General features: G+C 38.0%; 1 protein-coding gene across 6 annotated transcripts in view; it reads right to left on the bottom strand.

Moving 5' to 3' along the window:
* The window catches only part of ikzf4 (IKAROS family zinc finger 4), a 179,050-nt gene that overhangs the window by 14,294 nt on the left and 150,895 nt on the right, over positions 1–13,861 (bottom strand). For 5 of the 6 annotated variants that reach the window (XM_073070937.1, XM_073070934.1, XM_073070935.1 and 2 more), the window contains 2 exons: positions 6,225–6,374; positions 305–439 (listed from right to left, as the gene is read on the bottom strand). In XM_073070937.1, the coding sequence (XP_072927038.1) occupies positions 305–439; positions 6,225–6,374 (285 nt within the window). The remainder of the gene's footprint in view (positions 1–304; positions 440–6,224; positions 6,375–13,861) is intronic. The other variant, XM_073070936.1, reaches the window with a different exon arrangement.

Raw genomic sequence — 13,861 nt, 5'->3', positions numbered from 1 at the left:
ATTAAAAAAGCTTTCATAATTTTGTTGAAAATCCAAACCAAGAGTGCATGCATCCAACTGACCACAGTCGATTAAGCAGAATGCACTGAATGGCATTAATTTTAATATCAAAGTACAATAAACTGCAGGATCTAGGTTGCTTTCTGCAGGGTTGACTTCCTCTGAATTTAGATGCAAGTACAGAAAGACGTTTTGTTGCTGATGAGCAAGCATTCTTAAGGTTCAAGACACCTGAAAATACTTGTGCAAACCCTAACCATCCACTGTCCTTCTGTGGCATTAAAAAAAAAATATAAGCTCTTACCAACAAATTTCTGTGGAGTGGATCTTTTCCTTTTTGCAATGCTGTTTGCAAGCCTATCTATAAAAGAAGGCCTGTCAGGGGCTGGCTGAAGGATATGGTCAGGCATCACATCGATGTCACGGTTCTCCTCCCCTGCTGATGAGAGAAAGCACCCTAAAATCTGGTGATCAACTGATGCACATTGTATAGCCAGCATTGGGAATAACAGTGGAACTTGCCTTGAACCAGCTTTAGCGAGCATTTTATACTGCACAACTGTTTAAATTCCTGTTAAGGATTTCCACTTTGGCAACAAGAATAATGAGAGCTCCATTATATTTTATAAGGCATTTTGCGCATTTGCGCCATAATTAAGGAGGCCAAAGAACTGTCATCAATTCCATAGTTCTGCCAGCTCCTAACTGTAATTGTCCAATGGTGTCATACAAGCAGAATTCATTTTAGCTTATTCTAGAACAGTGCAATATGCAACATGAACCCACATTGAGAGCACTGACAACATTCACTCCAAATGGCAGTTACAGGTCATTCATTTATCCAATTCAGCAGCGCCAGGCCTTAACTAGGTCCTTTGTGAAATGAGTTTGGACCACTTCAGCCTACCTTCAAGTAAGCTATGGGCCCACAGCACAAAATTGTCCTAATTCAGCACATAAAGGCCATCATGAGTGCTGATATAGAAAGTGAAAATATTCTCACAAGTCACCTTAAGTGTCTAGGAACAAAAGAGACTTGCTTGGATGTGTTTGAGGCCAATTCTGGGTGAAAAATGGAAAGTTCTTCACTCCCCAGCTTGAACATCCTTTACCTTGATGAGAACTAAATTCATTTGAATCTTCTCAAGAACAAAAATTATGGTTTGAACAAATGAGGGCAAACTTTTGTTTGCACTAAATGTTTAAAAACAAATCTTATACTCTCCAGTACAGACATTAAATTGATAAAGGTTCTGACAATAAAGGAAGACCATTAAAAGATTAGAACAGCCAATCCTTGTTGGTAGCATCTTAAGTAGTTCTTTACCCAGTGACTTCTCCAAGGTCTTTACAGTTTCTTAAAAAGGCTACAAATAAGATAAGTACTGCAAATTTGTATTGATCATTATAATTTTGAATTTACTGCACAGTTTACTTCTGTAACTCTATCCAGGTTGGCTTACAATTGTTAGGACACACTAAACGGAAACAAATCCTAGACTGGTTTGGACAAAGAGCAGGAGTTATCACAACTTTGGAGAGAAGAGGGAAGGAAGAAGGGAGAAGAAAGATGAAGCTAGGGTTCCTGTTCCTAACTTCAAATCCTGCTGTATGCTGTACTTCACACAAGGAACTGGCAACTACCAATGCATGGGATGATGGTGGATGATGGGCAGCACCCATGGAAGAAGCCAACCAAAGAAACTGGCAGAAGTGGTGGGGGGAGGGGGTTGTTTGGGTAGTAACAAGTTGTGTTTTTTTTACTTCTGTTAGATTCATAGAGTTAATCAGTTATAGAGCACACAAACAGGTCTTTTGGCCCAACACGTCAACACTGATGCAAATACCTACGTTTGACCTATATTCCTCTGAACCTTTCCTCTTCATGTACCTGTGCAAATGTATTTTAAACATTTTAATCCTCTACCATATCCTTTGACAACTCATTTCATATATCCACCACCCTGTGTGGAAAAACTTGCCCCTCCAATGTTTTTTAAATCATTCCACTCTCACCTTCAGTATTCATTTGTTAACTTAGTACTGCTCAGTGCACAAAGAAAACCAGTAAAACATTAAAAAAAGTAATGTGAAATTTGATCCGAAGGCTTCAAGGTGGTTATAACATAAGACAACTTCAAGCCAAACAATGGACCCACTCAAATCGGATATTTTCTGTACAATTTAATATTCAGATGTGCTCTCCAGTTGGATGCAAATGTTGGGTTGGCCTCAATTTTGTTTCGATTATCTCTCCAATCTCCCCTGAAGTCACAGTCTCATGCTTGACATATCAGGCATCCTTTGCAAATTCTAGAGAACTTGTTCTCTCAAAGTAATTTTTTTTAAAGTATGTTGACAAGGGCAACCCTCTGGTACCTCAACCAAGTGTCTACTCTTCAAAGATAAGCCAAGACTAAATGATAATTGGGTTCATGATAGAATTTGCCATAATTTCAGTTGAACACTGAATAGCAGTCAGAAGCAAGAACAATGATTTCCTGTCTAATTTTTAAACACTAGAATTTTAGCAGTTAACTGCTTAAACAGAACTGCACAGCAAGAAGCTTCAAGGTTTTAAACAATGGCATCAGATGCATATATTGCATTATATTTCAGCATCAGCTGGAGCCACACAGTTATTCACTTTGGTTTTATGAATGTCTAAAGCTGCAAAGAAAATTAAAACAATGTGGTATAGGGGTCAGAACTGTGGTTAATTGTCAGTTGCAAAAAGTACCAATCAGTTGGCAGGGACATGTGCCTATGCACATAAACACAATCTGGAATGAAGTACAGTAAACTACGTACCTTTAAAAAGCCACAGTTTTAGAGTGGGCAAACAGTAAACAAATATTAATTAATTCCGTGAAAATCAGTGAATTAACAGTGATCTACTCAATTTCCAAGTGGTACATAGAAACCAATTTGAGAATACAATAACTTCAAATCTTAATTTTTTACATGAAACTATAAATTATCAGTATTCTGACAGTCATTCAGTGAATACCAAGTTTTCAGAAAAAAAATCAGTTTGAACCACTCCAGTTGACAGCCCCAGTAATTTTAGTGAAATTCTACTACTCACTAATATTCTATCGAGAAGGTTCCTGATATTCAAGATATAAAAATATTCAAAATATTAATAGCATTATTGAGTCACTTTATAAACTGTTAACACTCAGATATTATATCCAGAGCATACATTTATTGGAAACAGTAATTAATTTTGATGTCACATAAATTTATTAACTCTCACTATGCTGGAATCTGAACATAGGGCCTCACTATTACTTGTTAAGTTCATTACCACACCTCCAGATAATACTACAATTATTTCTCAATTTGCAGATGGTGTCATTCTACCTGCACTGTACTCTCTATAATGCAACACTATGTTCCACAATCTGATTTTCTTTTTACTACCTCAATGTACATGATCTGGCTGGATGTCATGTAAATAAAAGTTGTTCACTGTATCTCTGTACATGTGACAATAATAAACCGATACCAACCTTTTACAGTTCATCAAAACAATTAACTATTCTGTCGCATGTGCATTTATTATCTGTCTTCTTCCTTGCACCAGCCATATCCTACTCCCTAGCTAAGAGGGTGAATGGGTAAATTAAGGTACTTTTGAGTACAATGTGCAAATAACCAAGGGTGTCAGCAATTTTTCTATTCCCATGCCCTCTCCTGTTAGAGACTCCTCCAATATTGCTGAAATCAGGAAAGCCTCATGAGGGAGTCACAGGCAAAGAAAAATGACCTACCTTGTACAGTCTTCAAAATTCTTCTCATAAATACATCCCTCACAGGCCATGTGGGTTTGCCCAATCTGGATTAGTCCTAAAAATCACATCATTGAGAGCTTGGCTCATGTGATATCCTGTTCTCACACTATATAAGGGTCCAGGAATTTGGCAATAATTTATTTTTTTTTGATCTACAGAAACCTAAAAATGGTTCCCTTACAAATATCCAACCATATAACAAAATACGGTTGGATATTTGGGAAAGGGAATGGTGATGTATGCAAGCCAAAGAAAGATGAACTTACTAGTTAATAACTTCAATATTCAAATAGGCTCTCACACAATACAGGAGTCAAACAGGAGAGCACTTAAAAAGACCCTCACTTCAAAGCTACATATTCTGCTGCCAAAACAATTAAGAAAAACCTGAAGACACTGCCCATATTTTATTGTCTTATAAAGGTAAGGAGCAATCTGCCAAGAAAAACTAATGAAGACCAAGTAACATGGTTTACAAGAAGCAGCTTTAAACAATCAGTTTGGAAAGTTTCAATGGCAGTCTATGAGCTCAATATTTTTTCCAGAGGTGGAATGGTTTGTATCACACATGTTCTGACAGATTTGAGTAAGAAAATTTCTTGTAAACCTTTGTTTTTAAGAAAACGGATGACCCTAATAGCCTAATATTTATTTGCCATATCCAAGTGTGATGAGTTAACCAGACAGCTTGAAATATAGAGGCAAGCTTGAGGCACAAGGCAAGTAAGAGAACAAATATTCCTGCTTTGAAGGATGTAAATTAACTAGATTAGCATTTGCAAGAATCTAGATTGTACTAATCATCTAGTTAGCAGCTACTAAAAGATAGATTGCTTGCTGGACTGGCTGGATTTGCCAGTTGATCAAATATGAATATCAGGGTACAAAAGCCGTTCATAGGTGCCCCATAAAGAATCTGAGAGGACTAGAAAGGCCAACAGATTCTGTATAGGTAAGTGAGCAATACCAACGAAACTACTGATAACAGGATCTGATGCAAAACTGAACATTCACAGTGATTGATCCAAAACCAGGATGAATGTGTTATTTAAGGCAAACAAGTAGGATTCTTGAGGAACTGATCTGCTTTGCAAGATCCAAAAAGTAGTGTAAAGGTCATTTGACCAATTGGCCACAAGTAATAGGTGCAAAAACTCAATATTAGCTGTGAGTTTTCATGAAGTTCAGAGAAACTTTATTTTGGATTCTGACCAGAAATGAGTATGGAAATTATCTAAATGCACAATCCATGAAAATAGCTGGTACAGATTTCAAATGGCAAGAGTAGGGTTGGATAATTAGTACCAGAACTTTATGTAACTGGGGAACTGTCCTCTAAGCTGTTGAAAAAGGTTGATTATGATGAGTTGTGATATGAGAAGGTACACAAGCTTAAAGCTGAAGTAGTAATCAGAGACCCAGTAAAATGGCAAAATAAGAGATTGCTGACTTAATACCCCTGTAATCCTTAGAAACCTTACAGCCACTAGAGCTATTATAGAAATGCTTTGATGGTCAATTTCTCAGCAGGTTTCCCCTTTACAGATTTCATTAAAATATGAAGCCTAAACAGAGTAGTGTAATAAGTGCTTTGAAAATCAGACACATTTTCAATTTTTATCAACCTGCCAATACATGTTAATATAAAAATTTGAGTTTGTGCACTACACGCAGATCACTACATATAATGAAATATGTTTAGGGATCAAGCACAGTTTCTGAGACAATGTGAAGCATTCAGATTCCATACTTAATGAAGATTTATATATTTACACCATTTTTTCAGTATAAACTCAGTAAAATTAAATTTTACCTGGATATTCTTTCCATATATATTATAACATATCCTCGTGTTACCAAATTGGAGTCATTGAACTATGTTCCTGTTAAATTTGTGTGTCATAGCTCAGTGACTAGGCTATATTTCAGACACTGACTACACTATTTCCAATTCACTCGTTTGCAAGTGTACTCTAATTAAGTTACCTGTAAACTCTTATACAAATGTGCAATGAGAGATCATGTAGTACAATGACTGGACATTATTTGGTCCGTATCAGGCAGTCACTGGGCCTTTATTCAGTTTTGTACAGCAAGGGGGTCAATTTTTGTTACCAAAAAGGTGGTCTTAATGATGCCAAAATAAAGACCTGTTTCCCAATACCATTATATCAAACCAAAATCAAGATTGAACAAGTTCCTGCGATATGTGAAAGATACCCAAATGATAAAACACATTTTCAAACATTAATCCACTGCAATGTATCTAAGCCATTGGGCAGTTCTAAAAAGTATAGCTCTTGCTGACAACAACATTAATATATTATGGCTTTTAGTTAATAGCTTCAATATCTTAATAGCTTAACTGACTTTGCTAGGTACAGTCTTTGCTGCCTCAGACTAACTGTGACAATGCTGGTTACAGACCTTGCTGAGTGGATGGCTGTGGGGGCTCAGCATTCAGACTCTGCAGGTAGTTGTGGCAACGCTCTTTGTGCTCCTCTAGCGAACTCTGCTGCTTGTAACTCCGCCCACAGTAGTTACATTTATAAGGTTTGCCGACGGTAGGAGAGGAGACTAGAAAGAAGAAAATTAATCAGATGAGAATTAAGTCATTCAAAAATCTGTTTTCAATATGATGGCTACATTGAATTGGACATTATGTATGAAATCAAAACAGGAAATGCTGGAAATTCCAAACTGAAAGTCTTCACTACTATGCATTTACTCCCACTCCCCCCCACATCCAAGATTTCTAGCATAGTCAGTTTCAGTTTCAAATGACCTATATTTCATTTCAAATCACCACAAGATTCAGAAATGTATATAAGAATAAAAGGCATTAGCTTTTTATTCACAACTACAGCCTCGAGGATGATGTGAAAGCATCTTTCATGAAGGTGAACCCACAGAAAGCATCTGGGCCAAACAGGGTACCTGACCGAGTACTAAAGACCTCTGCTGACCAACTGGCTGGAGTGTCAACTGAGATCTTTAACCTCTCGCTTCAGCAATCTGAGATACCCACCTGCTTCAAACAGGCTTCAATTATACTGGTGCCTAAGAAAAACATGGTAACCTGCCTCAATGACATCCACTGTGATGAAGTGCTTTGAGAGGCTGGTGATTAAACATATCAATTCCTGCCTGAGAAACAACTTGGATCCTCTCCAATTTGTCTACTGGAGCAACAGGTCAACAGCAGATGCCATTTCATTGACTCTTCACTCAGCCCAAGAATATCTGGACAGTGAAGATGCATACGTCAAGATGCTTTTCATTGACTACAGCTCAACATTCAATACTATCAAAACTAATCAATAAGTTTCAGCACCTTGGCCTCAATACCTCCTTGTGCAACTGGATCCTCAATTTCCTCACTTCCAGACCCCAATCAGTTCAAATTGGCATCAACATCTCCTTCACAATCTCCATCAGCACAGGTGTACCACAAGGCTGTGTGCTTAGCCCCCTGCTCTACTCGCTTTATACTTATGTCTGTGTGGCTAAACACAGCTCCAATGCCATATTTAAGTTTGTTGATGACACCACTGTTGCTGGCCGAATCGAAGGTCATGATGAATCAGCATAAGGGAGGGAGATGGAAAAGTGGTACCACAACAACAACTTCTTACTCAATGTCAACAAGACTAAGAAGCTGATTATTGACCAGAGGGAGGAGACCAGAGATCCATGAGCCAGTGCTCATCAGGGGATCAGAGGTGGAAAGAGTCAGCAACTTTAAATTCCTCAGTGTCATATAGAGGATCTGTCTGGGATCTGGCAATGTAAGGGTCATTATGAAGAAAGCACAGCAGTGCCTCTACTTTTTTAGATGATTGCAAAAATTTGGCATGACATTTAAAGCTTTGACAACTTCTATAGATGTGTGGTGGATAATACAACTGACTGGTTGCATCACAGCTTGGTAAGGAAACATCAATGCCCTTGCATGGGAAAACCTCCAAAATGTAATGGATATAGCTCGGTCCATCATGGGTAAAGCCCTCCCCACCACTGAGAAAATCCACAATGAACGGTGTCGGAGGAAAGGAGCGTCCATCATCAAGGACCTCCCCTCCCCCTCCCCCCCCCCCATCCATGCCATGCTCTCTTCTTGCTGCTGCCATCAGGAGGGAGGCACAGGGACCTCAGGTCCCACGCCACCAGGGTCAGCAACAGTTATTACCCCTCAACCATCAGGCTCTTGAACCAGAGTCGATAACTTCACTTGCCCCATCACTGAACTGTTACCGCAACCTATAGACTCACTTTCAAGGACTCTTCATCTCATGTTCTCGGTATATATTGCTTTCCCCCCCCCTCCCCGCTTTCTTTTTGTATTTGCACATTGGTCGTTTTCTCGTCCTGTTAGGTGTATTCTTTCATTGATTCTATTGTGTTTCTTGTATTCATTGTGATTGTCCACGAGAAAATAAATCTCAGGGTTGCATATGTACTTTGATAGTAAAGTTAATTTGAACATTTTGAACTTGGAACAACATTGATATTTTCATGTTTCACAGGCAAGTGTAACTGATATTTAACAGAAACGTAATGCTACATATAAAAAAAACTGTGTGGAGTAGCACAAAGTTAATTCAATCAGATTAACCATGATCCTATCAAATGGCATAAGTGGCTTGAGGGGCCAAATGGCCTACTGCTTCCAATTCATATGTTTGTAATTTAAATTATAAAGTTACATTCTGTACATTAACAAACTTTAATCAATGGGCATATTTATTAAAGGATTCAAAATATGCAAGGCTCTGAGGTGTGGAAATAAATGAATCATACAACCATAGGGTAAAATAGGAAAAGGTAAAAGGAAACCGAAACTGGAGGCAATTGTGGATTTAACATGTTAAGATACTAACAATCAGCAAAAAAAAGGTCAGAATATACCTTACAAATTTAGTAGAGCATCATATATTTTTATGTTTAGACAGAGATTAAGAAAGACATGGTGACATTCCCTTAGAGTAATCTGGGATTTTGATTATGGCCCCTTCAGAGCTTAAGACAATGGCAGAGTCCAAGCACAGTCCAAACTTGGTAATGTGAGAAAGACCAAGGAGGATCTGGGAAGTTACATCCCATTCAATGAAAAAACTAGGAATGGAAATCTAGAAAAATTAATAGAAGGGTCCTCGAAAGTCTGTTGAAGAGTTCACCACCCCAAATTTCCTTTTTTTTTAAATAAAAAAAAACACAAATACTGTCTGGCCTGCCGAGTATTTCCAACATTTTTGTTTACTTTTAGGCTACGTAAGTGGACAGAGTGGTTGAAGATGGAACAAATTAGGGAAGGATAGGTTTTACAGAGGAATAATAATAATGATAATGGCAGCTGAGAGGGAAGAAAATACACTAAAAGAGGGGGATCAATTTTGAGCGCTTGGCATGGAGCTAGAAGCTGAGTGGTTGGCAGTTTAGTGGTTAAGGCTTAAGGAGTCACGGTCTTATGTACTTGTTGGGTTTGGAGATTTGACTGATTGATGTTTATTTCTGCGCCTTGTGGCACATTGAGCACCTTGCCATTTCTTTAGCATTTTGTCTGATTTTTAGGAGGCCAAGTTGCTAGCTCAATGCTCAACCCAGCACAGATGGAAAGTGTGCAAGGAGCTGGCCAGATTCAAGCTCGAGACCACTCACCTCAAAGTCCGGCACACATGCCACTACCCCACCGGTTGACTAAGTTTGGAAGGTCATATAAAGAAGCCAAACGAGAATGTAAGATTGAGTATAGGTTGGCCGTGGGGCAGAAATTTTGTGCACGTTTAGTGATGCAGGAAAAAGCCAGACATTAACCAGGATAATCTTGGAGTGGGGGGACAATTTTGGAAGAGACTGATTATAATTAAAGTGGGCTCATTGGGTATGGTATCAAAACCCGTTCTGTACAAATTTAATGTGTTCAATAATATTAAATGTATTTCTCATTGAACCTATTAGACTGGTTAACTCTTTCTCATTCATGGATTCTAATGCAAGCTTTGATTTCACCTTTTTTGAGCAAACTGACATTAACATTTCTGGTCAGTCAAAGCAGGAGCTCATACCAAAATGGAAAGTGAAACTGAAAATTGTGAGAGGCAATTCTTACTTTTAAAAAAAAAAAACAGGCTTGCATTAATAAAGTACCTCTTAGAAACTTGTGTCACCCAAAAGTGCCTTGCAGCAACTGCATTCAGCAAATCAGAAAAAGATGACTATAAGACCGTATTTTAGTTGTGGTAGAGGAATAAGTAATTGCCAGGACACTGAAGAAAACTCCCAATCCTTCAAAATAGTGCAGAATATTTTTTATATCAACCCAAGAAAGCAGATATTACCTTAGTTTAACATCTCATCCAAAAGAGCATCTCTGACAATGCAGCACTTTCTCAGTACTACATTGGAGTTTCAGCCGATACTTTGTGCTTGAGCATCTGTTTTAAGAAATGAACCCACGAACTTTTGACCTAATGGCTATAGTGCTAATAGTTTGGTCACATCTGACAAAGTAAAAGTAGACTAAATCTGATACATTTCTAAAGAAATGCAATTGAAGGCAACTCATCCATGTAATTCAATGTTCTCAATGTAACATGAAAATCATCTTAGAACAGTAGTTTCCATCTGGTGCTTCAATCACAAAGTGCAAATAAATGGATACAAAACTCCAAGTAGCACAAAGTTTGGGGATGTGGTTGCAGTCTTTAAACAACATTCATAGAAGTCAGCAGTGAATTTTCCAAACCTTCCCAATATTAGCCAGTGTCAGTAGGCAGAATATCTAACATCATTCACATAGCTTTACAGTAAAAGCATATGCTGGGGGCAAGATCAGCATGAATGTGAATGAACACAATGACTGTTAATGGTTCTTGCTGTTCAGGTTCAATCACATTTTTACATCTTCCATAATAACTTTATCTCCATTGGGAATTTGGGAATCAGAGAGAAGCAGTAAAATATTGGCTGCACAAGTTTATTTTTGTGGGCCATAAATGGGCTCCTCTGTTTTAATGCAGCACAAATTCTTATGCAGGATTTCAAACTCAGATAAGTTTAAAATTTAACCTCAACCAACCTTTTATTTTGAGTACTTTGATGCTGAGATTATTTGAAATGTACATTAATATGCATGTTGCTTATCTTTCTGCTAATTTACCTCTAACATTTGTCACATTCTGCATGCATGATACATCAAACCTTTCCAAATGGTCCCATTCAACATGGCATGCATTCAAATTTCTCATTTTGGGAAATGTTTTTAATGTTAATTTATGCACTTTTTGGAAAAATCAGATCAGAAATTCAAAATTATACACCATCTTGTTTTGAAATTATACTCTCTGAAGTTCATACTTACTTTTCCTGGCTAGGTTTCAGGTTAGATTTGTAAACAGTTTCAATTATGCTCATCTCAGTGAGAGAAAGTGTAATTTCATATTTATGCAATAAAGTGAATATACAGTAAATCCAGGCAAATTTAGTATGTCTAGAAACACAACCTTCTCATCATCGTGTGTAACATGTTCAAGGATCATGTTTAGGGTTTAGCATACAGGAGGGAGACTGAAAATCTGGCTGGGTGATGCCACACCAACAACCTCTCACTCAATATCAGCAAGACCAAGGAGCTGATTATTGACTTCAGGAGGAGGAAACCAGAAGCCTATGAGCCCTCAGAGGATCAGAGCTAGAGAGTCAGCAACTTTAAATTCCTTGGTGTTATTATTTCAGAGGACCCGTCCTGGGCCCAGCACTCAAGTGGAATTATGAAGGCATGGAAGTGCCTTCTACTTCCTTAACGTTTTGCGAAGACTTTGATGAACTTCTACAGAGGTGTAGTGGAGAGTATACTGACCGGCTGCATCACAGCTCAGTATGGAAACACTAATTCCTTTTAACAGAAAATTCTACAAAAAGTAGTGGATACAGCCCAGTCCATCATGGGTAAAGCCCTCTCCACCATTGAGCACATTTACATGAAGCACTGTCACACAAAAGCAGCATTCATCATCCGGACCCTGCCACCCAGGACATGCTCTCTTCTCGCTGCTGCCATCAGGAAGGTGGCACAGGAGCTTCAGGGCTCACACCACCAGGTTCAGGAACAGTTATTACCCCTCAACCATCAGGCTCTTAAACCAGAGGGGATAACTTCACTTGCGTCATCACTGAACTGTTCCCATAACCTATGGGCTCATTTTCAAGGACTCATCATCTCATGTTCTTGATATTGTTTGTTTGTTTACTTATTTATTTATTAATTATTTCTTTTGTATTTGCACAGTTTATTTCTTTGGTACAGTCTTCCATTGATTCCATTACGGTTATAATCCTATTATGGACCTATTGAGTATGCTTGCAAGAACATGAATCTCAGAATTGTATATGGTGACATATATGTACTTCGTTAATAAATTTACTTAGAACTTTGAATTTACTTTTTAAGAAACTTAACCCCCTTTTACTCTAACCAGGGTTTCATCTACTCAGCCCTGGTCTTACCACAGTTCCAAGAATGGATACGTTCTCCCATCATTCATCCATTCATCTGCCACAATGTATTCCTGTCCAATTTTTGCTGGCTTAACAAACTATCCATTCTACACTTTTGACATTCACATACCCTGGCACAGCCATCTCAGAGTTTCCATATCCCAAGCACAAAAATCTACATCTCCATTAATCCACATCCTACAATCCTTTGCCCATACAACAGTGGACAACCTCAGAACTGCCATATCCTACCACATCTCTCCCATTTCTAGCAAACCCTGCTCTGTATTTTCAGTCCCCACAACTTCCTCCAGTGCCCTTCCACATGCTACATTCCTTTCCTGATTTAACACCATCATTTGCAATGCACCCATATCCCACTAACTACATGAAAAAAAACACAGGAAACAGCCTTTAAGACTACCAATCCACAATGTCAGCCCCAATTTCTATAACAATCACATGGAATTCCTGCAACTGACCTTCAGTGGCCAGCATCACCTTCCTTAGCTCTCAATATCACACCCTCTTTAAAAAAAATTATATACGGTAAATTAACTTTCAATAATAATCAAGGAAACTTTTGTGTTCTACAAAAATAACAGTATTGTGTAATTGTAGCCCAAAATTACCAAAAAGCAGGATAACCCTACACACACACACACACACACACCCACCAAGCCATCTTTGCAAATTATTTTCCATGAAACAATTATACCTAATGCACTTAAAAAATATCACCATAAATTTTGGCATCAATAGGACTAGAGATTAGGCTACACCACTGGAATCTGCACAAATGACAAGAAGAACACCTGAAGTTCTGGATTTCAAATGACAAGAGTCAGCCAGATCAGACCAGGTTCAAGCAGGTTCAACTACTGAAATAGGCTTCCAACAAAGTGGGATGTCTACCAACAACTTCAGAACAGCACTGGAAATTAATCTTCATAGTTCATAACTCTATCCGGTGAGGATTATAAGCTAATTCAGTACTGTAATATGAATTGTAGGTTACACATCTAACTTCAAGCTGCCAAATAACTTCTTTATTATTAATATCCCAATCTGAAAAGGTGTGATTGACCATGCCATGGAATAGTTAGGTAAAACCTCTTGTAATGAAGCATTACATTGGAGAGGGGCTTTGTATTGGCCAGGCACTTCCCCACAATATAAAATGTTTCAACAACTTTTTCATGGAAGATCCAAGGTACACTGTAATGTACAGTAGGAACAAAATAATAAATTGTTGCACAAATGTGTGAAGCATAATTATTGCATGTATCCAGAGAAAAAAAAAGCACATCATACATCCCCTCAAACCCGCCCTCTAACTCTACAAGGTCAATTCAATTGCCACATTACAATAACCCCAACTAATCCAACGTTTCTCTTCTCTGTGGAAAACATTCAAAGACTCTATTCTAAAGCTCTACATGACACAGACTCCAAAATATTTACACCAACTACTCATTCAAAAGATGCATATGATACATATTTATGATTAAAGGCTTTTCATTGAATTGAGCTTAACCAACAGCAATTTTGAAAAAGACCTCAATAAT

Source organism: Hemitrygon akajei, chromosome 18, assembly GCF_048418815.1.
Source record: "Hemitrygon akajei chromosome 18, sHemAka1.3, whole genome shotgun sequence".
NCBI classification, from domain to species: domain Eukaryota; kingdom Metazoa; phylum Chordata; class Chondrichthyes; order Myliobatiformes; family Dasyatidae; genus Hemitrygon; species Hemitrygon akajei.
The sequence above is the reverse complement of the archived record's forward strand: the minus strand, read 5'-3'. Positions and strand labels throughout refer to the sequence as shown.